This window comes from Canis lupus, chromosome 23 (genome assembly GCF_003254725.2).
Source record: "Canis lupus dingo isolate Sandy chromosome 23, ASM325472v2, whole genome shotgun sequence".
Taxonomy (NCBI): domain Eukaryota; kingdom Metazoa; phylum Chordata; class Mammalia; order Carnivora; family Canidae; genus Canis; species Canis lupus.
In genome coordinates, this window is record NC_064265.1 from 1,918,578 (window position 1) to 1,944,647 (window position 26,070).

The 26,070-nt window shown below is 43.0% G+C and overlaps 2 protein-coding genes and 1 long non-coding RNA gene across 11 annotated transcripts in view; 2 read left to right on the forward strand and 1 right to left on the reverse strand.

The window, feature by feature from the left end:
- The first annotated feature begins 270 nt into the window (after positions 1-270).
- Positions 271-26,070, forward strand: part of ZNF445 (zinc finger protein 445) — an 82,899-nt gene continuing 57,099 nt past the window's right edge. For 4 of the 9 annotated variants that reach the window (XM_049100008.1, XM_049100015.1, XM_049100016.1 and 1 more), the window contains exon 1: positions 1,298-1,400. The gene's annotated coding sequence lies outside the window, so the exon portion shown is untranslated. Of the gene's footprint in view, positions 565-811; positions 953-1,297; positions 1,401-1,553; positions 2,840-26,070 lie in introns of those variants that run through there. The other 5 variants (XM_049100010.1, XM_049100011.1, XM_049100013.1 and 2 more) reach the window with 5 other exon arrangements.
- On the forward strand, positions 824-12,050 carry LOC112668840 (zinc finger protein with KRAB and SCAN domains 7). Its single transcript, XM_025461485.3, is given in 5 exon segments — positions 824-952; positions 7,553-7,644; positions 7,966-8,092; positions 9,920-11,167; positions 11,170-12,050. Coding segments are annotated over 5 exon segments (1,707 nt in total). The 5' UTR covers positions 824-912; the 3' UTR covers positions 11,370-12,050.
- On the reverse strand, positions 11,724-25,599 carry LOC125753446 (uncharacterized). The gene is made up of 2 exons (XR_007405324.1): positions 21,236-25,599; positions 11,724-20,528 (listed from the first exon to the last, which is right to left on the reverse strand). It is a non-coding gene; the product is annotated as an uncharacterized LOC125753446 (long non-coding RNA).

Here is a 26,070-nt window from a genome sequence, read left to right on the forward strand (position 1 = left end):
CTACCTACTCCGGTCCTCTTCAGATGGGCACACGACTGAGTTGGGTTGCCCTTCCTGATTTGCAAACCCAAAGAAAGATTTGTGTCTTTTGTTCTTCCTCATAAGGCTCACTCCTCCAGTTTTTTTTTTTTTGTTTTGTTTTGTTTTCCTCTTTAGCATAAGCGACTCCATTTTGGGTCTGTTGTCTTTAGCAAGTCAATCAAGACTTTCCTGAGGATCATTAGTTAGGTAATCTACCTGATAAAACCTTGGCAGCCCCTGTAAGGAAAGTCACACTGCAATAACCAGTCTACCCTTTCACCCAATAGATTTTTTCTCCTATTCCCTTCTTTCTGCCTGTGAAATCCCTAGCCTTGTATAGCTCTTGCAGCTCCGTCCTTTCTGTCTGCTAGACTAGAGGCTGCCCCATTGGTGAATTGCTGAGTCAGTTTGTTGCGCCCAAGATCGCGAATCCGAGAAACCACCGAGGAGCCGACACCGATGCAAGCACACGAGGGTTTATTTGCAAGCTCGAGCCTGGTCCAAGTACACCCGACACAGCGGAGCAGGGACTTGGACCCCGAGGTGGGTTACAGCTGGATTTTTATGGGCTGGTCTAGGGGATTTCCAGTAAGGGTGGAGGAGTTTCTCAAGCTCTTAGTTCCTCATTCCAATATGGGACGTGCTCTGCATTAAGGGCGTGCTCTGCAGATTTTTCTTGGAACTGACTTGGGCTAGAGGCCGCAGTTGTTACTCATCTAGGGGCCAGAGGTGGGGGACATTCTCTGAATTTCTTGGGTCCCGCAGTTGACGTTTGTTCAAAAGTAAACAACTGGAGGTCATGGGAGGTGCAGTTGTGTGTGCGCGGCTGGAGGCCAGCAAGTGCCCCCAGCTGTGGTGGTGACGAGGGAGGGAAGAGGTCCTCCTGGAGTGATGCGCGGCCCCTTACCAGCTCTCCCTTCGGCCAGAACCGGTCAGCCACAAGCTCGTGCTCCGTGCTTTGCCCCCTGGTTTGGGATCCTGTTCCTCCCCGGGGCGGGGTGGGGGGCAGCCGGGCCTTCCCACCACCTGTTGGAAGGGGTGTGGGCTCCTGGGCTCCGGGGCTACCCTGGCGTCGGAGGGCGGGGGGCGGACCCGGAGGGCGGGGCGCGGCGGCGCGGAGGGGCAGGGCCCCGGGGCGGGGGGCGCCGGGGGCCAAGCCTCGCGCTCGCAGGCCCGCCTGCCTCCCGCGGGCGCTGGGAGAAGCCGAGACGTTGGCCCTCCCAGCTTCCTAGAGAGGCCCCGGGCGGCGGCGCGCGTGCGCGAGCGGAGCCGACGGAGGGGCGGGCGCCGGGCGCGGGGCGGGGGCGCGGGGCGCGGGGCGCGGGGCCCTGGGCAGGTGGCGCGGCCGGAGGACCGAGCGTCGGGGGCCCACGGAGTCGGTGAGCGGCGGCGCGGGGCGGGGCGCGGGGGCGCGGGGGCGCGGGGGCGCGGGGGCGGGGGCCGCCGGGCGGGCGCTCCGGGGCCGGGGCCGGGGCCGGGGCCGCGCGGGCTGCGGGAGGGGGCGGCCGGGGCCGGGCCTGGAGGCTGCGCCGGGGCGGGCGGTGTGGCGGGGGCTCCGGTGCGGACCTGGAAGCGCCTCGCAGCCGCGGGCACGCAGCCGGGGGTCCTGGCTTCGGCGCCGCGTCCTTTCTCCCAATTGCGCAAACAAAGCGGGCTCGTTCTGGACGATTAGGTGCCGCGGGGAGTGCCCGCAAAGGAAGAGTAGCCGCAGTCCGCAGAGCTCCGTCCGGGTGCTGCGGGGAGCTGTAAAATGCGCTGGCGATGCAGGCTCCTACACGCGCACACACGTACATGGTGCTATCTGTTTACTGAAGTGTGGCATCACTCAGCGGCATTAAGTACATTTATACTCTTGCTCCTTGAAAATCACACTACCTTGAGCCGGCGGAATGCACTTGCTCACGTGGTGGTCACACTTGGTGCCGGCGTCGTGGCACCGCTAAGACACACTTCCGTGAGTGTGATGAGAACGTGTTGTTTGCAGTTTAGTTTATTTTCCATAGTACACATTGCATGAAGCTCTCAAGGCTCAACAAGTGACGTTTGTGCAGAAAAATAGCACAATCTTGTCTCCTTTCAAAATGAAAGCGAAATATATAAAAGAGTTTTTATTTTCGGTGATATATTCTTAAAAGATTTTATTTTCATAAAAGGGAGTTTTTAAACAGACGGTGCAGCTCCAACCCGAAACCACTGCACTGTATCTGACTGGCACAGGCCTCAGAAGTCAGAGGATGGTCTCCTTCTGGGTTAAAGTGGTGGCCAGGAAAGAACACCACCATCCTGTTTGAAACTAGTTCAAGAGTGAAAACTCGGTAGTGGTAGGTACATTATTTGCAGGGAAATGTCAGCGAGTGGCTTTAGTGGTAATTTGCTGAAGGAATGTCGGAGAACTCGCATCTGTTTACACGGGTGTGTGTGTATGTGTGTGTGTTGAGGGCCTGATGAAGGAGGGTGTTCTTACATGTCAATGTTAATGCTGGAGAAAGGCAGACAGACTTTGGTTAAAAGCCATAATCCTTCCTGTAGGCCGAAATGATGGGAATGTTTTTTCTTTTTTTAAAGATTTTATTTTTTTAATTTTTATTTATTTATGATAGTCACAGAGAGAGAGAGAGGCAGAGACACAGGCAGAGGGAGAAGCAGGCTCCATGCACCGGGAGCCCGACGTGGGATTCGATCCCGGGTGTCCAGGATCGCGCCCTGGGCCAAAGGCAGGCGCCAAACCGCTGCGCCACCCACGGATCCCGATGGGAATGTTTTGAAGGGAAACCTCAATTTGTACCTAGAAAGGAAACCGACAACAGCATCAAAAATGGTAGCTATGCCACTTTAAGTTTTCTGAGGTCCTCGTGTCCAAGAGGTCTTGGTGTATAAGCCTTCCGTGATATTGGAGAGTTGCTTGGGGGTAAATATACATAGTGTATAGTAACCATAACTTACTGTATTTGGCAGTCTGCAGTATTTTTGTATCAGAAAAAAATCTGAAACAGCTCCGTCAGGTGAACCATGATGTGCTCTACAAGGTTGAATTTTTGAGCTTAAACATTTCCTTCCCTGATCTCAAACCTCGTAGCCTCCTTCCTTGTTTTATTATACTGCATGGTGCCGGGCACTAACATACTGTATATTTCCTTCACTTCGTTGTCTGTCTTCCTATAAGCTGTGCAAGGCAGGTGTTTTTTTTTGTTTTTGTTTTTTTTTTAAGGCAGGTTTTTATTTGTTTGTCTCTATTCCCTACAGAGACCTTAGTGCTTGGGGCATAGTAGGTGCTCAGTAGATATTGTTAAGAGAGAAGAGTGACAGTGTTTAATATCTTTGACTGCCAAGTTAATTTGTAACCTAAGATAAAAATAAATCAGAGAAAAAAGATAACACGCTTCCTCAATTCAAAAAAGCTTTCTCTTCTTTTTAAGATTTTATTTATTTATTAATGAGAGACAGAGAGAGAGAGAAAGCACAGCAGAGACACGGGCGGAGGGAGAATCAGGCTCCATGCAAGGGAGCCTGACGTGGGACTCAATCCTGTGTCTCCAGGATCGGGCCCTGGGCTGAAGGCGGCGCTAAACCTCTGGGCCACCTGGGCTGCCGTCTTTTTGAATGATTGTAGACTTACAGGAGGTTGCAGAAACTGTACAGAGTTCCCTGATATTCTTTACTTACTTTGCCTAACGTTAACATCTTGCATAACCATAGTACAGTCAGCAAACTGAAGACATTTACAGTAGTGTGGTACTATTAATTAAACTGCTGACTTTACTTAGAGTTCATCAGTTTCTCACTAGTGACCTTTTTCTGTTCAGGGAACCAATCTAGAATCCCTCATTCCATTTAGTTGTCATGTCTCCTTGTTCCCTTCAGTATGTGACAGTCTCTCCATCTTTTCGTGTGTTTTGTGACCTCGACACTTTGAAGTATGTCGTGCTGGTATTTTTAGAGTGACTCTTACTTTGGTTTTGTCAGATGTTTTCTTCTGCTTCCATTGAGGATGGTGTCCATATGTCTTGTTACTGTCGTTTTTTTTTTTTTTTTTGGTTTTTGTTTTTTTTTTTTTTTTTTTTTGTCGCTATTGGTTTTGACCTGCTGGTATCTGCCATGTGTCACTACTGTAAACCTACTGTCTCTCCCTTTGTAACTGGTGATTATTTCGGGGAAGATACTTTGAGACCTTGCATAGCAATATCCTGTTTTTCCTTAACTTTCACCCACTAATTAGCCCTCCTGGTGGATCTTATTAGTGTAATGGTCTAATGGTGACTTTCTGTTATTCCCTCTTTTCTGTTAATTGGAATACTGTCAGAGGAAGAGTTGTGCCTTGTTTCCCTTTGTTTTATTTATTCGGTTAGTTATATCAGTGTGTGATGTTGGGTATGTATTCTTTGGGCTATGATGCAGTGCTAATATTACTTACTTTATTGCTTAAAGTACTCCAGCTTTGGCCATGGGGAGCGCCTTGAGGTTGGCTTCTGTTTCCCCTTGCAGAGCCCACATCCTTTTTGGTGTCTTTCCCCGCCTTCCTGGCACCACAGAATACTCACGTTGTTTCTTCCCTTCCCCAGCCTGGAAACCACCACCACTTCTCCAAGGATCCCTAGTTCTATTTATTGGAGAATGGTATGGAGAAACCAAGTTTTGGGTGCTAGGTTTGAGCTCATTTCTTAAGCGATGTATTTAAGCGTAATGTAACATTTTAATTATGTACTGGAAGCAGTCTTTTTGTTTCCTTATCAGCGTATAAAATAAAGCGTATGTATCCTTACACTGATAGGAAAAACACAAGAATAAGAAAGTGCTTAATGAGGATTTTAAAAGAAAACAAATTCACATTGTGTATGAATTGAAGCAAAATGACAAGAAAGCAAAGAAAAGCAAAGAAAAGCAAAAAAAATATTTCTGAAAAATGCCCTGGATAACTGCTTGGGTTTTTCCCTGTGCTTCACAAAGCCATTTTCAATTGTGGGGTTGAGACTGGGGTCAAAGTATGAAGCTGTGGGAGAAGAGGCCTGATCAGCTCAGGTTTCCTCCTGGGCCTGGGGTGAGTGAAGTTTTTCTTCTTTCTCAAAAACTAGTTGGGACATGGAGAAACCTTGAGGCATTGGGATACCTGAACTGGGCAGGTTCAGCTCACTGGTCCCCATGTCTTTCCTGTGCCCTGGCTCTTTCATCCGGATTCAGAAAGGCCCTGGGGGCGGGCATGTCTCTCCGTATTTGTGGTGCTTTCTTTGGTTGGAAACCTGAAATCCTTTGCCAAATTCCTGGCTTTTGCCCTCATTTTCCTGTCTGTCAGTCTTCTCATCACCTCTGTCCAGATGCCTCACTGACCTCTTCAGACATTTCCGTAACAGCTGCTTCAGAACAGGTCTGCTTGGAGGCTTGTTTCTGGTGCTAATTGCACTGTGGGCCTCCATTTCCTGAGATAGGTCTTGTCATTTAGATTTCCTGCTTGGTGCATTTCTTCAGAATATTTGTCTCTGGCCTCAAGTTCATTCTCTTTAGCCTCACTGCCTGATCTCTGGTTACCCTGAGCAGCTTTCTTGTTCTTCCACACTTCAGTTTCATGCTCTTCTCCAGTCTGTTCTACAGCTCTGTCCCTCCTTCTGACTTCTAGCTTCCTTCTGAACTGTTGTTTCTGCTATCCGTTTGTGCTGCTGGGGCTTACACGGTTGGAACCTGCCCCTCTTTTTTTTTTTTTTTTTTTTTTAAGATTTTACTTATTTATTCATTCATTCATTCATTCGTGACAGAGAGAGAGAGAGAGAGAGAGAGAGAGAGGCAGAGACACAGGCAGAGGGAGAAGCAGCCTCCATGCAGGAAGCCCGACATGGGACTCGATCCCGATCCCGGGTCTCCAGGATCACACCCTAGACTGAAGGCAGCGCTAAACTGCTGAGCCACCGGGGCTGCCCCTGAGCCTCTTCCTCTTGATCCTGAGGCACCCTTTCCTTTCAGCCATCTTTTATTGTTGCTGATCTTCAAGTCTGTCTGTGGGCCTTGGGCCACCTACTTTATCATTCCATCCTTTTCCTTTGTTTTGTTTTCTCAAATACTACTTCTTCTTTTTCTCCCCTAGTTTTTTACAGCAAGGCTTCATTTCTCTGCCAGAACTTTAGCAGACTCCTCAGCCTGTGTGATCGTTAATGTAGTCCTTTGCTTGACTCTTCATGCCCTGAGAACAAGAGTGTAGTTTCTTTCTGTTACCTGGATGGCAGCATGCTTTCTCCTGGGAGCCTCTTTCCATCTGTGTTTAGTCATTCTTTTTTTTTTTTTGTCTGTCCTGATGCCATCGGCTGAATCTGGAGGATGTTGAGTATGTATTGGCTTCTGACGAAGTAGGGGATGGCTTCTGAGTGAAGGTAGTGATTTTTTTAAATGTACTAAATGGTGGTGGGAAATGCGGGGTGGTCTCTGGGGAAGATAAGCATCATCTGTGACATGGTGCACTGAGTTATGAGGTCATGTACAACAGGTGCCTATGTGTGCAATCCTTATAATTTTAATATGTATCCTGCAGAAGAGGTCTAACACTATTTTTTTTTTGAACATCTGGTGTACCAGCACCATTTTTTGAAAAGTCCATTCTCTTTTCAGTACTTTTGGGACTTTTGTCAAAAATAAGTCACTATGGATGTATGGGTATATCTCTCAACCCTTATCCTGTTATAAAATTGTCCTCATGTCAATACTACTCTACTTTGATGACTGCTGCTTAGTAATGTAATTCTGATGTTGGAATTATGAGTCCTTAACTTATTTTTTCCCAAATTCTCTTGGGTAGAAGACTTTGATTTTTCCAAATGAATTTTATTATGATGTGGTCAGTTGCCTAAAAGAAGCCAGATGGAAATCTGATACAAATCATGATGAAACTAAAGCTAATTAGAGGACTATCTATGGATGCAAGTTTAAGGGAAGAAAATGAATGAGAATCATTAAAAGAAATTGGGAGGTCAGGAAGAGAACGTGGAAAGAACATCCATATTTGACTCTGAATTTCAGGTGATGAGGGACACCCAAATGAGATGTCCGGTAGGTAGCTGGAAGCCTGTAATAGGGGTCTAGAAGAGAGCTAGGAACTGGGAAGGCAGGCAGCATTAGGGCATTGCGAGTCAATGAGATCTGTGACAGCAAAAAGGGATGCTGTGAGGCCTGAGTGCCTGCAATGTCCATAATGAGAAGGAAGGGAAAGAAATCAGTAATGAGGGGCCAGAAACGTGAGGGGCACATCAGGCTGGCCTGACACCAGGGAAGCCACAGGGAGAGAAAGTGGGCAGAAGTATAGCTTCCTTCAGAGAATTTGAAGTGAGGGAGGGCTGGGAGGAATGGCCATTTCTGTTTGACCAGGGACCCTCTGCACCCTGAGAATAACACCTGCATGGAAAATTCACAGCACACTCAGAATAACGCCTGTATGGAAGAGGGATGAGAGGCAGTGTGTGGAGCTGCCTGGGTTCTCTTGAACCCACTCACTGGGACACAGACCCTATTGGAGCCGAGGCAGGGCTTGTTCTCACAGCTCTCTTTCCTCCCTCAGGTCCGTGTGCTTCGCAGGTGCCTGCCCTTTCCCAAGCTGGGAAGTCAGGAGACCAGGCAGCAGCAGCTGTGCTTCAGATGGTCAGGCCCCAGGTGAGCTGGACTCTGTCTTCCATGAGTTCCCAAGTCTGTGGCCTGGGCATAGCTAGCGCTCATCTTCAGGGCTCTGGCCAATTCTGAGACTACTCCTGCGGTTTCCCTGCCTAATGACTTCCTCTGGAATTAGGTCCTGCCTGCTGAGTTCATGGACTCTGTCTGGGCCTGGACTTGTCCTTTTAGATATGTCATCCCAGCTTCTGTCCCCTATCAACCCTTTACCCACCAGGCCCCCACCCTGGGCTCTTGATACCCTGATGTGTCTGTCTTCAGGCTGGGAATATAATATCCCTGAGCGATAGAAGCTTGTCATTCCAGGTGTCTGCAGCGTACGAGTTCCTGTCTGTGGACTATACTGAGAGGAAGTGGAAAGGTCCGGCAGTCGGTCAGAGAGCCGTGTACCGGAGCATCATGCCGGGAAATTATTGCAGCGTGGCCTCATTGGGTAATGATTTCTGTTCCCCAGTAGTGTAGTCTGCATTCCTTTCTTTACATTTTCTTTGCTACATTCTTTTTTGTTTGTTTGTTTGCTTGTTAAATTTTTATTGTGAAAAGTTGCCAACATGAGACAGAGCGGAGAGGATAGTGTAATGAACCTCTCTGTGCCCATCGCTCAGCCTTAAGTTATCAGCATTGTCTTTACTTCATTATTAATTGGCCTAAGGTGGTTTATTTAGAAGTTGTAGTTGTAAGGAATAGGGAGCCGCTCACATTATTACTGTGTGTGTATAACATTACTGTGTTACTTCCAGTAAGGCTGAAGGAATGGAAACCCTGATCAAACAAAACCCACCAGCTAGAGCATCCTTTGGGAAACAGGGCCCTCAGCAGCAACAGCAAATAATTTTTATGCCAGGGAATGTCAGGCAGTTGCTCCCTGCGTATCTCTTTTGTCCTCCCACTGCTACTCATTTTCTTCACTCTGAATCTTTTGTCCCCTCATAGCCGCTGCATTATTAGACTTTCCGCTGCCACAGTTTCTGCATGCAATGGCTCCTGATGGCTGGGCTTCTCTCCATGCGTCATTTCAGCTTAGATCTCCTACTTGTTTTAGTTTTCTTTCTTTTGCCCTATTTCCAGCTCAGAATTTACTTAGAGAGGGACTCTAAGGGTGGTTCAGCCACTAAGTGTCATCTCTGTTTGGGCAGAACTTTGCTCCTGGCCGCAGCAGAGGCTGAGGTGTAACATATTAGAGAAGCTACACTTGGGCCTCGTGCCCTGGTCTAGTCAGTCGTGGTATTGACTGACTGGTATTGAGACCAGTTACTTGGCACAGAGCAAGGACAGCTTCCTGGAAGGGAGTGTTTTCAGGACAGGTTCTCTGGTTGGCAGGTCTAGGACAGTAGCCAACATGGCAGAGGGTGGTGGGCTCAGGAGTCAGAGAGGCAGTGATACCTGTGACTTTCTGTGTGCTGAAATGCCACGACGGCTTGCCCTGGTTAAGATACGATTAAAAGGAACCAACAGTTTTGTGTTTAGACGTGACTGATCGCTTGCTTCTTCCACCATTTCCAAATTCTAAAGGAAATATTTAGCTGTTCAGTTTTCTATGATTCCACATTATCAAGATACCAAAGACATGTTTTGATTCATATTTCAAATTATCAGTCCCTTTCTTAATTTTTATAGGAATGCAGTCCTTGCAGTATGACTTCTACCAGTCCATTGCTCCAGAGACTAGAGGATCCCCCCTTTAGAGCTCTGCTGTCCCTTCCAGTACTTTCCCCCAGCATTTCTGAGCCTGTGGCTTCTCTGAATCTTGTCACCTGAATCTTCTCACATGTGAGAATCACTTCTTTTGATACGTTTTTTTCCCTGAATGTGTTTGCCCATACTGTTTGTCATCTTTGATTTGAGGTATTTGCCACTCCTCTCCTCAATATTTTTACTGGGAACCATGGAAACTTACAGCATCTTGTTGGAAAGGACGTTATATAGTTCATCATTTTACTAGGTGACTCCTGTGAGGTCACACCACCTTTACAGTCTGCTCTCTTGCCTTCTGGTTGTCTTTTAACTGGATAATTAACTAGAACAATTAATGGGTTGTGTCCTGACAGCCCTTCTTCCACCCTCCCCTACTGACTGTCTTTCCCCTCTTCATCTTTCTGTCCATGAAGAGAAGCTTGAGCTATTTCCCATTTTTCTCCTGTTCAAAATGTGTCATCTCCTGATGTGAAGGTTTTTTTCAGGTACGTAGACTCCTGATGACTCTGTTTCCTCAGTAGGACAAGAAATGTGTAAAAGTTGTTTTCTTCTCTTTTGGCCACAGGTGACACTAGGATGCGGTGTTCAGAGTTGCCTGTGAAGCTGGCAGTTTGTAAGGGACCAGAGTCATCTGATGGGACGTCAAGAGGGCTCTGTGCAGTAGTTTCTGGGGAACCAGAGGCAGGAGCTGCCTGTGAAGGTACTTCAGAGAAGCTGGAAGGGCAACCCTCAGATGAAGAAGGGAGCAGACTGGAAAATGCTTTCTTCAAAATAACACATGAGGACAAAGATAAATCCACAAAAGGTGGATGTGATGAATATAAAGAACTTGGGAAGCATCCACACCTGTCCCCTAGTGCTGCAGCACATCAAAGAGTACTGAAGGGACAGAAATTATATCAATGTGATGAATGTGGTAAAGCTTTCAATTGGAGTTCACACCTCATTGGGCATCAGAGAATCCACACAGGAGAGAAACCCTATGCATGTAATGAATGTGGTAAGACCTTCAGGCAGACCTCTCAGCTCATCGTTCATCTCAGAACCCACACGGGGGAAAAGCCCTATGAGTGCAGAGTGTGTGGAAAGACTTACCGGCATAGCTCCCATCTTATTCAACACCAGAGACTCCATAATGGTGAGAAACCATATAAATGTAATGAATGTGCAAAAGCTTTCAATGAAAGTTCCAAACTTTTTGACCATCAGAGAACCCATACTGGGGAGAAACCTTATGAATGCAGTGAATGTGGGGCTGCCTTCAGTCGGAGTAAAAATCTTGTCCGTCATCAGGTACTTCACACTGGTAAAAAACCTTACAAGTGTAATGAATGTGGGAAAGCTTTCTGTTCTAATAGAAATCTTATTGACCATCAGAGGATCCACACTGGGGAGAAACCTTATGAGTGTAATGAATGTGGCAAGGCCTTCAGTCGGAGTAAATGTCTTATTCGACATCAGAGCCTCCACACTGGAGAAAAACCATACAAATGTAGTGAGTGTGGGAAAGCCTTCAGTCAGATCTCTCAACTTGCTGACCATGAGCGAATTCATACTGGAGAAAAACCTTTTGAATGTAATGAGTGTGGTAAGGCATTCAGTCTGAGTAAATGTCTTATTCGACACCAGAGACTTCACACAGGTGAAAAGCCATATAAATGCAAGGAGTGTGGAAAATCCTTCAACCAAAACTCCTACCTCATTATACACCAAAGAATCCACACTGGTGAGAAGCCATATGAATGTAATGCATGTGGGAAGGTCTTCAGTCATAATTCTAGCCTTATGGTTCATCAAAGAACCCATACTGGGGAGAACCGTATAAATGCAACAATTGTGTGAAGGCCTTTAGTGACAGCTCTCAGCTCACTGTGCACCAAAGAGTTCACACTGGAGAGAAGCCCTATGAATGTATTGAGTGTGGGAAAGCCTTCAGTCAGCGTTCCACTTTTAATCACCATCAGCGAACTCATGATGGTGAGAGGCACTCAGCTCTGGCCCACACAGTTTGTTAAGACATGATTTTCTAAGACAGAGCAAGAAACTTGAGTTAAACTTTCATTGTAAGAAAGATACTCTGATCTTCTCTTGGAATCATTAATCAAGGAGGTTTATTCCTTGTATTCTTTCTGCTGGGTTATGAAGGTAGGAGAGTCATAGTGCCATTTTTCCCTACTATGAGAGAAGTAAGGACTACACATTTCGTGTGCTTATAGGTCCTTCCCCCCCCTACATTCTTTTCTCCCTCCTTCTCTCCCCCCTTTTCTCCCTCTCTCCTCTCCTCTCTTTTTTTGTTTAAAATGTGTCTCTGGTTTTAGTTATGAATCCCATAATCAAATTGTATACTTCTCAAGGACAGTGGTTATATGCTTCTTTTTTTTTTTTTTTTCCAGGTAATTCTTTTCTCAGTTGCATAAAGTCATTCTCCAATGCTCTGGTTCCTATCTTGTGAATGGCCTTTTAAAAAGTTTCATTATAATCTGGATCCTCATCACTTGTATTTCCTATCTAGAGAACCTTTTCTTCTTCTTTGCTAATTTTTGTCCCTCAGACTGTTTAAGATCCAGCTCATCTCAGAAAGACTTTTTTCTTAAAATGCTTTTTCCTTCCTCTTAAACTTCCGTTGACTTGACCTCAATGCTTCAAATTAGTCTGTTACAATTAGTAGTTGTTATTAAATTGCATTGAGAACAGTTGTCAAGGCATATGTGTATACTTCATCCCAACTTAATGTAAGCTCTTTGAGTTTTGGTATGGTATCTATGTCTTTTAGCATATAGCTAATAATTTTCATAGACTAGTTGTTTAAGTTTTTCAAACTCACTCTCCAACCATTCTTAATCTGGGCATGTACTCCCTTTTGCCACTAGACCTAAAACTTTTAAAAATGGACACCATAGGATACCACATACAAAGGCCTTGTTCATGTCTTCTACATATGCCTCTGGGAATATTAATTCTGGTACCTCAGCCTCAACTAATATTTGTGCTTGAGCATGCATCTGTGTGTGAACCTGTATATCCAGGATTTAGAGTCAGCAGTTGTTCCACTGATAAGTACTTTTACCTGCTTTCTGTGGTTTGATTCACAGAGACTCTGATTTCCATATCAAGTAGTTCAATCTTCCTGTAACTGCCATCTAATACCAAGTTGAGAGGAGTACAGTTTATTATTATAATTATCTTCCAGGCCATCTTTCATTCCCCATAAAGTTAAGAAACAGGAAGTCTTTTCAGAATCCTATAGTCATGTATGAGACATTAGCTTAAACACCTCTCTTCCAATCCTTGCAGGAGCGCCCCATTGTTGGGAGCCTTTGCCTCTGGTATCTGCCCCTTTTCTCTTAGCAGGACAGTAGGATTGACAGTGTAGCAGAGGAGAAGGTTAGAGGTGCAATGTCAGATATGTAAACGTCAGGGGAGAGATGATTGTGAGCTCCAATTTATGTCTGAGATAGTGGAGAAGAAAGAGAAGATAATTGAGGCTCAAGAAAATAAGAATTAGATGTGATTTGGGGGGAGGCACCTCAGAAAAGATTAGGAAGAATGTGTATTGGGGAGGTCTATAAAAACTACTGAAACAAGGACACAACTAGAAATTTGCCATTTGTAAATAAATGTTTTAAATTTCTGTTTTCAGATATATTTATAAGATCTACAGATAGGACTTACTTAAAAATGTTTTATCTTGGGAGCACCTGTATTCTGAGAAGGAGCCCAACCCCATATTAGCACATGGACCCATGCTTCCACTGTGATTTGCACCTTACTGGTCAGAACCCCTTGCCTATTGGATGCTATAATTTTACCTTCTGTTTGTTCTTTGCTCATTGTCCTACCATTCTGTGTCTGGAGGGGGAAAGCCAGCTCTATTCATAAGTATGTTACCCCTCACCACCAGTCTGGTGTAGGTTTTCATTAAGAATGAATGTCCTAAAAAAAAAAAAAAATGAATGTCCTTACTTCCTGGAAAAGTATTCAGGATCATGTATGGAGGAAAATGGTCTATATATGAAAGCCACAGCTCAATTTCTATTGGTTATTGCTAGTATTAAAAAAAAATTACTGAGTTCTAAAAATTTTATCTGGATCCAATTGCCTTGCTAAATTATTTTTAGTTTTAATAGTTTTTTTTTTTAGTTTCATTTCCTAACTTTTCTTAGTATACAACAAATAATAGTACTTTCTTCATTTCCATTCTGTATGTCATTTAAGTTGTGTGATAACAAAACTTTTTATTTTATTTTTTTAAGATTTTATTTATTCATGAGAGACACAGAGAGAGAGAAAGAGAGAGAGGGGCAGAGACACAGGCAGAGGGAGAATCAGGCTCCATGCAGGGAGCCAGACGTGGGACTCGATCCCGGGTCTCCAGGATCAGGCCCTGGGCTGAAGCGCTAAACCGCTGAGCCACCAGGGCTGCCCAACAAAACTGTTTTAAACAAACATTTTGAATAGTGAACAGCAGATGTTCCATGTCTTCTAACTTTCGAGGGAAATGTTTTGGCATTTTGCAATTGCATATAGTGTTCACTCTCGTTGGTTGCTGTTAAATGCTCTTGTGTTTAGGAAATAGTCTTGTATTATTGCTTTAAAAAGAAATATAGTAGTTAAGAGCACAGATTTTTTTGCTTGTACCCTAGCTCAGTTCCTGGCTCCACCACTTTCTTAGGTGTGTGGCTCTGGGCAAGTTACTTAGCTTCCCTGTGTCTCAGTTCTTCCATCTGTAAAGTGGAGCTACCTCATAAGGTTGTGACGATAAAACTAGTTCATAACTATAAGGCACTTAAAATAGTGCTTGTTAGTATCCACTAAAATTACTATACTTAGAGTTTTTATTAGGTTGGTGGTTAAGTTCTATCAAGGTTAGTTGTTTGTTGGTTTTTTTTTTTCATTCTAAAAATCAAATTTATTTAGTCGTAAAGTATAACAAACTGCATCTATTTAAAGTATACAATTGAATGAGTTTTGATAGGTGACTCCATGTTGAAAACCATTTCCACAATCAGTATACAGAACATTTGCATCATTCCCAGAAGAGTCCCTTTTATAGTGCATTCCTGCCCTGGCCCCAGCCCCAGCCCCAGGTAACTACTGATCTGCTTTTTTGTCACTGTAGATTTGTTTTCATTTTCTAGAATTTTATAAAAATGGGTATATCTCTGTTAATGAAAACTGGGGAAGGTGCTCTGGCATGTGCTGGGCTTCTCCACCTGGGCTCCTTTGTGAAGGCTTGAGGGAGCAGGTATGACTGGGGCCACCAGGACATTGTAGGCTGTTGGAATTCTTGAGAGGAGTTTAGGTCTGGATGGTACTGGCACCATAAGATAGGAAGAACTAGGAAATCAAAGTAAATCTGGGAAGACAGGAGGATATCTAGTAATGATAACTGACTCATATCTGTCTACATAGTTTCTGAAACAGGCAAAGATGTAATTAGGCAATCAATCATATGATGTTAATATAATAATCAGGGAGCTTGGGAAGGTGGTGGAGTAAGAGGACCCTGGACTGCCATGTTTTCAACTAGATATTATCCACATCCAAGTCAATAAACCTAGAGTGATCTTAAGGGTGGTGGAACAAACTCCATAACTAAACATAGAGAATAAGCTACATCTGAAAGGTTAGGATGGTCAGAAAGGTGAAGGAAGGCTGCCTGGCAGGAGGGATGGAGCTGCACACACAAAGAGGGCAGAGAAATGGGCACTTGTACCTGGGAGTTCACAAGGGGAAGACTGATCCCCATAGCATTTGGCTTTAAAAACCAGGGGAGCTGAATTGTGTGTTTGTAAAACTAGTGGGACTTGTAATGAGCTTTTGAAGCAAGCTAATTAAACACTGGACAAGCTGGGAGACCAAGTGATAGCTGAGTGCTATCCTTAGAAAGACAGCAGCCTGTGCAGAGAGGAATGTAAAAGCAGTTTACACAACACCAGGGGCAAACAGGAGACATCAGTTCATATTGACTTCGGAGTGTTTGGGAGACTGAAAACAAAGGACCTGGAAAGGGCCATTTTCCTCCACTACCCCCAGTATAAGCACGGGGACACCTAGGGGAGGTAGGATCGCATAGACACTTAGACTACCTAACCTAGTATGCTATGCCCAAGTTCTGAGGATTTGCCCACTCCAAGCCTGCTAGCCTTGGTCACAGAATCAGGGCAAATTTTGTTAAACTGTATGGGTACCCAGCCACCAGGTGCACGGCTGCCACCTTGTGGCATGCATATCTGCCATGCCTGACCAGCTGTCTGCCTCCAGCCATCCTCGTGTGTCTCACCTAGTGACACACCCCCAGCCACAATTGCATGCTGTGCCGGCATGACTGGCTGTGCACTCCCTGGCCTAGTGCCACTAGGCACCATCGTATACCACACCTACGTGCATCTCTGCAATTATGTTCCCTAGTTGCAATTACGGCTGCAATTATGCAATTATGTTGCATATTATGTTCCCTAGTTGCAGTCACACACCTTGCGCAGTCACACACCTTCTGCCTAGCCCAACTACTGCATCAAGGCCAACCACCACACCACACCCAGCTGTACATTCCCATCCACAGCAGTGCCTCAGGGGATCCTGCAAAGGACTAGTAGCCCATTGCAAGTTTTGCTAACATTATCATCCTTCTCCCAAGTTCCCAAGTGGGAACTTGGGAGAAGCCAAGTGGGACCCTGCCTCCCACCAGAGCTGGCCTGCTTGGGTTCCACTAACCCTGCAGAGCAAGCACAGCCCACAACAGGGTCAGTTCAGATGAATGAAAAGGAAAAGTGACTTAGATACAACAGCAGGGTGTAAGCAATGCACAAGGATACTCTCCTGAGGTGCCAGGTTCTGGTGAACAGGGGACACTGCCTTCCAGGACACTCCAGGAACTCTTTTTCATAAAGTCACTACTTTGAAGAACAGAAGACACAGTTGACCTTCTTAACACAGAAAAAGAGATACAGAGAGGCAGGCAAAATGAAAGAAAAATTTGTCCCAAATGAAAGGACAAGGTCACAACCAGAAATCTAGGCAAAAGTAACATGCCTAATGATAAAGAATTTAAAGCAATAATCATAAGTAAATTCCCTGGACTTGAGAAAAGAGTTTAAGACATGAGTGAGGCTATTAAGACAGGAATAACAACATAGTCGAGATGAAGAGCACAATAAATCAAATGAGAAACACTTGATGGAATGAACAGCAGGATGGAGAAGAAGAGGAACAAATTAGTGACCTGGAAGACAGAGTAATGGAAAATTAGCTGAACAAGAGAGAGAAAAGAATTATGCAAAACATGAATAGACTCAGGGAACTCAGTGATTCCATCAAAATAACATTTGTACTATAGGAGTCCTAAGGAAGAAAGAAAAGGGGGCAGAAAATTGACTTGAAGAAATAATAGCTAAAAAATACCCTAATCTGGGAAGGAAACATATCCAGATCCAGGAGGCATGGAGAACCCCCAGCAGAATCAACAAAAGCAGACCAACACCAAGACATATTGTAATTAACTTTGCAAAAAATAGTGATAAAAAATGTTAAAAGCAGCAAGACAAAATAAATCAGTAACTGACAAGGGAAAGCCCATAAGGCTAGCAAGAGATTTTTCAACAGGAATTCTGCAAGCCAAAAGGGAATACCATGATATATTCAAAGCGCTGAATGAGAAAAAACCTGCAGCCAAGATACTCTATCCAGCAAGGTCATTCGGAACAGAAGGAAAGCTAAAGAGTTTCCCAAACAAAAACTAAAGGAGTTCCTGACCACTAAACCAGCTCTGCAAGAATTCGTAAAAGGGACTTTAAGTGGAAAGGAGAGACCAGGGGGAGGGTTAAGATGGTGGAGAAGTAGGGCAACCCTAACTTGCCGCCTCCCTTGAACACAGCTAGAAAAATATCAAATCATTTTGGACACCCAGGAAATTGAAATGTAGACTGAGGGAACAAAGCTGCATGTCGATAAGCAGAAAAAAAGGGGCCACCTTGTGGGAGGTAGGAACTGCAGAGAGTTGGTTTGGGGTAGAAAAGAGCCACAGACATTGCGGAGGGGAGGGAGGCCTGACTGCAGAAAGAGAAGCAAGAGAGAAAGAGTGAAAACATGGGCAGGAGATTACACAAGAAAAAATTCTTCTCAAAACCATTGACTGGGAAAAAGAGGATTTAAATACCACAAGTTTAAAAATAAAATAAAAAATAGGGGTGCCTGGGTGGCCCAGTTGGTTGTCTGCCTTTGGATCAGGTCATGATCCCAGGGTCCTGGGCCCGCTTTGTACTTCCAGATCAGCAGGAAATCTGTTTCTCCCTCTCCCTCTGCCTGGCACTCCTGCTTGTGTGCACGGTTTCTCTGTGTGTGTGTCAAATAAACTTTAAAAAAACAAAATAATAAAATAATTACCTGATGTTTTTATAAACAGCAGAGCACAGTCTAAAATTTCAGAAGTCAACGTCATCACCAGAGTCATGCCTGGTGAGTTGAGCAGGGCTCTGGTGGGGAAGAAGTGTGGAGACCTGGAGAGGGCAGCATGGTCTAAGGATCCCCTGAGTTGTCTGAGGAGAAATCGTTCCCCTGCTTGGAATGCATGTGGTAGAGGTGATAGTGCTTCTCTGGGGTAAAAGACCCAACAGATGCCATGAGCTACCCATTCAGTAGCATAGGAACAAAGATTCAGGCTGAGGGCAGCAAACCTTGACATCAGCTTTGTGCTTTGATTTACCATAAACTGAAGCACTGCACAGTTGTGCGACCATTCTCTTGGACAAGCCAGCACCAGACACAGTGCAGCAAAACCCACCCCTAAAGGATCAACATGGGTCTGTGCTATCGTGATCTCTGACGTTTGGAGTTTTGAAACCCAGTCACACCTGAGATAAAACACAGGAGTGCTGTGCCACCTGGCAGGCAGACAACTCAGACACAGGGTGAAGGCAGGATCTGACAGAAGCTAGGGACATAGGAAGGGTGATTGCTCCTCTCTAAGGGCTTATTGAGGAATGATGGACACAAGCTCCCCTCATGGATAAGAGAGGGGTGAAGCCATTTTAACCCACCAGCACAGACCAACCTCAGTGAGAAAAACAGCACCATGAAGTGGAGGCCAGAGATGCTTACACCAAGCCCTGCGCCCTTACTGGTGCATCTCCATTAGGATTAAGTCCACCTGAGACTCAACAGCAGGCCCCTCCCCCAGAAGACCAACACAAAACTTGCACAACCAAATCTACTGATCGTGGTATGCTGCAAAGCTTTAGCTGTAGGGAAAACAGGATCTAGCCTCTTTTTTTTTTTTAATATAGAAAAAGCAATTTCTTTGTTATTATTTGTTTTTAATTTTTTAAACTTTAAAATCTTATTTAAAAATTTTTTGGATCAAGCTTCTCTTAGTAAACAGACTAAAACACACCTAGGATCTTAATTTTTTTTTTTAATTTTCTTTGACCTAGAAAATAAGACCAGAATCCACTCAAAAAGAAAAAAACAAGTACTGACAGCCAGATATTTAATTGATACAGATATAAATAAGATGTCTGAACTAAAACTAATAACAGCAATTATTAGAATACTGGCTGGACTTGAAAACACCATAGAAGACACTAGAGAATCCCTTACTGCAAAGATAAAGACTAATAACTATTCAAGCCAAAATTAAAAGTGTTACAACTGAGATACAAACCCAAATGGATGCCATGACAATGACAATGGTTGAAGCACAGTAATGAATCAGTGATATAGAACATAAAATTATGGAAAAAAATGAAGGTGAAAAGAAGAGGGAAAGAAAGGCATTGGATCATGAATGTAGACTTAGGGAACTTCAACTCCTTAAAGTGTAATAACATTCGAATCATAGGAGTCCCACAAGATGAAAAGAGAGAAAAAGGAACAGAAGTTTTATTTGACCAAATTACAGCTGAAAACATCCCTAACTTAAGGAAGGAAACGCATATCAAAATCCAAGAAGCACAGAAAACACCCATTAAATTCAACAAAAGCCAGACATCACCAAGACATATTAAAGTCAAATTCACAAATTACACAGGTAAGGAAAGAATCCTGAAAGTCACAAGGGAAAAAGTCCTTAACCTACAAGGGAAGACAGATCAGGTGTGCAGCAGATCTATTCACAGAAACAGGGAAGGCCAAAAAGAAGTCACAATATATTCAATGTGCTGAAGGAGGGAAATATGCAGCCAGGAATACTTTTATCCAGCAAGATAATTCAGAATAGAAGGAGAGATAGTTTCCAAGATGCCTTGGTGGCTTAGTTGGTTGAGCATCCAGCTCTTGATTTTGGCTGATGTCTGACCTGTGATAAAGCCCCTCATGAGGCTCCTCAAAAGTCTGCTGGAGATTGTGTGTGTCTCTCTCTCCCTTTACCCCTCTACTCCTTTCTAAAGTAAATAAATATCTTTAAAAAAAAAAGTTTCCCATACAAACAAAATCTAAAGTAGTTCATAGCTGCTAAACGAGTCTCATAAATATTAAAGGAGACACTTTGAGTGGGGGGTGGAGGGGGAAGCAACAAAGACTAGAAGGGAACAGAGAACATCACCAGAAACATCAATTCTATAGGTAACACAACGTCACTAAATTCATATCAATAATCACTCTAATGTAAATGAACTAAATGCCCCAAACAAAAGACATAGGGCATTAGAATGGATAAAAGACCCATCTATATGCTGCCTATAAGAGACTCATTTTAGATCTAAAGACACCTGCAGAGTGATGTGACTACACAGATGACCAGGTGACAGCTCTAACTGTGGGGGCTCTATAAAGGAGAAGAACAGGGCAAACCTGCCTTCCCCAAGGAGGATCAGTGTGGACACACACTACAGGAGTCTACAGAGTATGGCACACTCAAAAGTAAAGACCAGCTTATCCCTAAGGGTTTACTGAAGACAGGGGACCAAAATCAGCTCCAGGGCTGGAGATTGGTGGGGTGGTGGTGACCATTTTTATTTTCATCTTCTGGAGAGGCATAGAGTCTTCAGGGAACAAAAGCCACACAGAGCAACCAGAAACAGCTTACACTGAGCCCAGCCCCCTGGCAAGAAGTAGTGCGACTTCACCCTGGCAAAGACACCTGAGAATCAGCACAGCAGGCTCCTCCATCAGAAGACAAACTGGAAGAGCAGGGAACACCAAGTTTATGAAGCACACAGGATTGCAAAACTCCAGCACTAGAAGAAAATTGTATATAGAACTTTAGTTGATTTCTCATGATTTGTTCAAATTTCAGTTTATAATTTTCCCTTTCTTTTTTTCCCCTTTTGAACTAGCTTCTTATTTTATCAATTCTTTAAGTCTTTGTTTAACTTTCATTTTTATATGTACTTTTTAAAATTTTTAAATTTTTTAAAAAAGATTTTATTATTCATGAGAGACAGAGAGAGGCAGAGATGTAGGTAGAGGGAGAAGCAGGCTCCATGCAGGGAGCCTGATGTGGGATTCGATCCCAGGATGGTGGGATCACGCCCTGAGCCAAAGGCAGATGCTTAACTGCTGAGCCATCCAGGTGTCCCTACATGAACTTTTTTAAAGATATATTCTTCATTTTGGCTTCCTTTAACTGGAATCAATTTTATTTTTGTATATATTTGTATATATATACACATATGCATATATACATCTATATATTTTGTATATCTATGTATAGATATACAAAAAAGCAAAACATATATATATATAAATAAGATATATATATAAGTTCATACATAAGTTTATAACATATAAACTTCCTTTACAATTTTTAGATTCAGTGTCTTCTAACACAGAGACCAAAATACACTCAGGAACAAATAAATCACCTTGTTTTGTTCACCCTGTGAAATTATATCCTTTCTTCCACAATCCCCTCCCTCCTTTTTTTCGTTTTTTGCTTTCTGACCTCTTTGGCTTTGTCTAGTGTGTATTTCCCTTGGATCATGGTTGATATTTTTTATTTGTTCACTCATTCATCCATTCTTCTTGGGCAAAATGACTAGAAGGAGGAAATCACAACAAAAGAAAGAATCAGAGATACTACTCTCTACCACAGATCTAATTGATATGGATATAAGTAAGATGGCAGAGCTGGAATTCAGGATTACAATGATGAAGTCACTAGCTGGGCTTGAAAAAAGCATAAAAGATACTAGAGACTTTTTTTAGCGCAGAAGTAAGATCTAATCAGGCCAAAATTAAAAATACTCTGAGATACAGTCTAAACTAGGTGCTCCAACAGCCAGGGTAAATGAGGCAGAAGAGAGAAAGTGACATTGAAGAAGGGTTGATAGAAATTAAGGTGAAGAAAAGAGAGAAAAACAATACCCATGGAGAGAGGCTTTGAGAAATCTTTTTATGATGTCATAAAAAGAACTAACACCAGAATTATTGAGGTGTGTGAAGATGAGGGGGAGGCAGAAGGTATATTTGAGCAAATCATAGCTGATAAATTCCCTAATCTGAGGAAAGAAACAGGCATTCAAGTCAAAGAGGTAGGGAGGAATGTTCCAAAAATCAATAAAAATAGATCAGTGCTGCTACATATAGTAGTGAAGCTTGCAAATTTCGGAGAAAAGAAAAATTCTTAAAGCAGTTTGAGACAAGTTCTTAATCTACAGTGGTATAAGACCTAGACGACAACAGACTGATCCACAGACCTGGCAGGCCAGAGAGGGCTGGCATGATATATTCAGGGTACTAAATGAGAATAGCATGCAGCTGAGAATATTTTATCCAGCAAGGCTGTCATTCAGAATGGAAAGAGAGATAAAGAAGTTCCAGGACAGACAGGAACTGAAAGAATATGTGACCACCGAGCCAGTCCTGCAAGAAATATTAAGGGGGATCTTGTAAGCGAAGAGAGAGCCCAAGAGTAAGACAGACCAGAAATAGAGACAATGTACAGAAACAGGGGCTTTACAGGTAATACAATGGCACTAAATTCATGTCTTTCAATAGTTACTCTGAATGTAAATCAGCTAAACGCTCCAAACAAAAGACAAAGAATACCAGAGTGGGGGAGAGGGGAGCAAGACTCATCCATATGCTGTCTACAAGAGACTCATTTTAGACTCCAGACTGAGGGTGAGGGGGTGGAGAACCACTTATCATGCAAATGGACCTCAAAAGAAAGCTGGGGTACAAATCTTTTTATCAGGCAAGTTACATTTAAATCACAGACTGTAATAAGACATGTAAGATGCCATATCATACATAAAAGGTCTATCCAACATGACCTAACAATTGTAAAAATTTCTGCTCCTAACTTGGGAGCAGCCAATTATATCAACCAATTGATTACCAAAGTAAAGAAACACACCGATAATACTTTAATAGTAGGAGACCTCCCCACCCCACTCACAGTAATGGACAGATCATCTAAAGTAGAAGATGAATAAGGATCAAGGGCTTTGAATGACACACTGGGCCACATGGACTTCACAGATATATACAGAGCACTCTGCCCTAACGCAACAGAATACACAGTCTTCTCAACTGCACATGGCACATTCTCCAGAACAGATCACATACTGGGTCACAAATCAGGTCTCAACTGATACCAAGAGAATGAGATTACTCCCTGCCTATTTTCAGACCGCAATGCATTGAAATTTAAATTCAAACAACAGAGGAAATTTGGAAGGAACTCAAACACTTGAAGGTTAAAGAGCATCCTAGTGTAGAGTGAACACGTCAAACAGGAAATTAAAGAAGAACTTTTAAAAAATTCATGGAGACAAATGAAAACACAACTGTTCAATACCTTTGGGATACAGCAGAGGTGGTCCTAAGAGGGAAGTACATTGTAATACAAATCTCTCTCAAGAATTAGAAAAATCTCATACACAAGCTAACCTTACACCTAAAAGAGCTAGAGAATGAACATCAAATAAGCCTAAACCAAGCAGGAGAAGAAAAATAATAAAGATTAGAGCAGAACTCAATGAAATAGAGATCAGAAGAACTGTAGAACAGATCAACAAAACTAGGAGCTGGTTCTTTGAAAGAACTAATAAGATCAACAAGTCCCTAGCCAGGCTTATCAAAAAGAAAAGAAAAGAAAAGGGACCCGAATTAATAAGATCATGAATGAAAGAGGAGAGACATGACCAACACCAAGGAAATACAAGGGATTTTAAGAACATAGTATGAGCAACTATATGCCAACAAATTAGGCAATCTGAAAGAATGGATGCATTCCTGGAAACTTAAAAACTACCAAAAGTGAAAACAGGAAGAACTAGAAAATCTAACAGACCTATAACCACAGGAAATTGAGGCTTTGATCAAAACTTCCCAACAAACAAGAGTCCAGGACCAGATGGCTTCCCAGGGGAGTTCTGCCAAATATTTAAAGAAAAAATACTACCTATTTTTCTGAAGCTGTTTCAAAAAATTGAAATGGAAGGAAAACTTCCAAATTCTTTCTATGAGACCAGCATTACCATTATCCCCAATCCAGATAAAAAACCCACCAAAAAGAAGAATTACAGACCAATATCCCTGATGAACATGGATGCCAAAATTCTAACCACGATACTAGCCAATGGGATCCAACAGTACGTTAAAAGGATTATTCATGGATTATTCATGGATTACTCACCACAACAAAGTGGAAGTATTCCTGGGCTACAAGGGTAATTCAACATTCACAAATCAATCAATATGATAGATCATATTAATTAAAGAAAGGACAAGAACTATAGGATCTTCTCAATTGATGCAGAAAAAGCATTTCACAAAATATAGCATCCTTTCTTGATTAAAACTCTCCACAAGGGTATCCAGTGGCTCAGTGGTTGAGCGTCTGCCTTTGGCTTGTGTCACGATCCCAAGGTCCTGTGGTTGAGTTCTGCATCAGGCTCCCTGCGGGGATCCTGTTTCTCCCTCTTTCTATGTCTCTGCTTCTCTCTCTGTGTCTCTCATGATTAAATAAAATACTCTCCACAGTGTAGGGATAGAGGGAACATACCTCAATTCATAAAAGCCATCTACAAAAAGCCCACAGCGAATATCATTCTCAATGGGGAAAAACTGAGATCCTTTCCCTTAAGGTCAGGAAAATGACAGGAATGCTCACTCTCACCACTGTTATTCAACATAGTACTAGAATTCTTAGCCTCAGCAGTCAGACAACAAAGAGAAATTAAAAGGCATTCAAATTGGCAAATTCTCACTTTTTGCAGATGACATGATACTTTATAGGGAAAACCCAAAAGCCTCCACCCCAAAATTGCTAAAACCCATACAGGAATTCAGCAACATTGCAGGATACAAAATCAATGCACAGAAATCAGTTGCATTTCTAGACACTAACAATGAGACAGAAGAAAGAGAAATTAAGGAATTGATCCCATTAACAATTGCACCAAACACTGTAAGATACCTAGGAATAAATGTGTCCAAAGAGGTTAAGGATCTGTACTCTAAAAACTACAGAACACTTTTGAAAGAAATTGAGGAAGGCACAAAGAAATGGAAAATCATTCCAAACTCATCAATTGGAAGAATAAATATTGTGAAAATATCTATGCTATCCAGAGCAATCTACACATTCAATGTAATCTCTATCAAAATACTATGGTCTTTCTTTCAGAGTTGGAACAAATAAGATTTGTGTGGAATCAGAAAAGACCCTGAGCAGCCAGAGGAATGTTGACAAAGAAAACCAAAGCTGGGGGCATCACAATGCCTGACCTCAAGTTATATTACAAAGCTGTGATGATCAAGACGGTATGGTACTGGCACAAAAACAGACACATAGATCAATGGAACAGAATAGAGAACTCAGAAATGGGACCTCAACTCTATGGTCAACTTGTATTCGACAAAGCAGGAAAGAGTATCCACTGGAAAAAGGACAGCCTCTTCAATAATTGATGCTGGGAAAATTGGACAGCCACATGCAGAAGAATGAAACTGGACTGTTGTCTTACACCAGACACAAAGATAAACTCAAAATGGTTGAAAGATCTAAATGTGAGACAGAATCCATCAAAATCCTAGAGAGCACAGGCAACACCCTTTTTGAACTTGGCTACGGCAACTTCTTGCAAGATACATCTATGAAATCAAGGGAAACAAAAGCAAAAATGGACTATTGGGACTTAATCAAGATAAAAAGCTTCTGCACAGTGAAGGAAACAGTCAACAAAACTAAAAGACAACCTACAGAATGGGAGAAGATATTTGCAAATGACATATAAGATAAAGGGCTAGTATCCATGATCTATCTTAAAGCACCTATCAAACTCAACATCCAAAAACAAAGAACCCAGTCAAGGAATGGGCAGAAGACATGAACAGACATTTCCTTAAAGAAGACATACACATGGCCAACAGGCATATGAAAAAATGCTCCATATCACTTGTCATCCAGGAAATACAATCAAAACTACAATAAGATACCTCTTTACACCAGTTAGAATGGCTAAAGTTAATAATATAGCAAAAAACAGATGTTGGAGAGGATGGGGATAAGGGGAAACCCTGTCCCACTGTTGGTGGGAATGCAAACTGGGGCAGCCATTCTTGAAAACAGTATGGAGGTTCCTCAAGTAGTTAAAAACAGAGCTACCCATACAGCCCAACAATTGTACTACTGGATATTTATCCCAAAGATACAAATGCAGTGAATTGACTGGATAGATGCACCCCAATGTTCATAGAAGCAATGTCCACAAGAGCCAAACTGTGGAAGGAGCTAGATGTCCTTCACAGATAAATGGATAAAGAAGA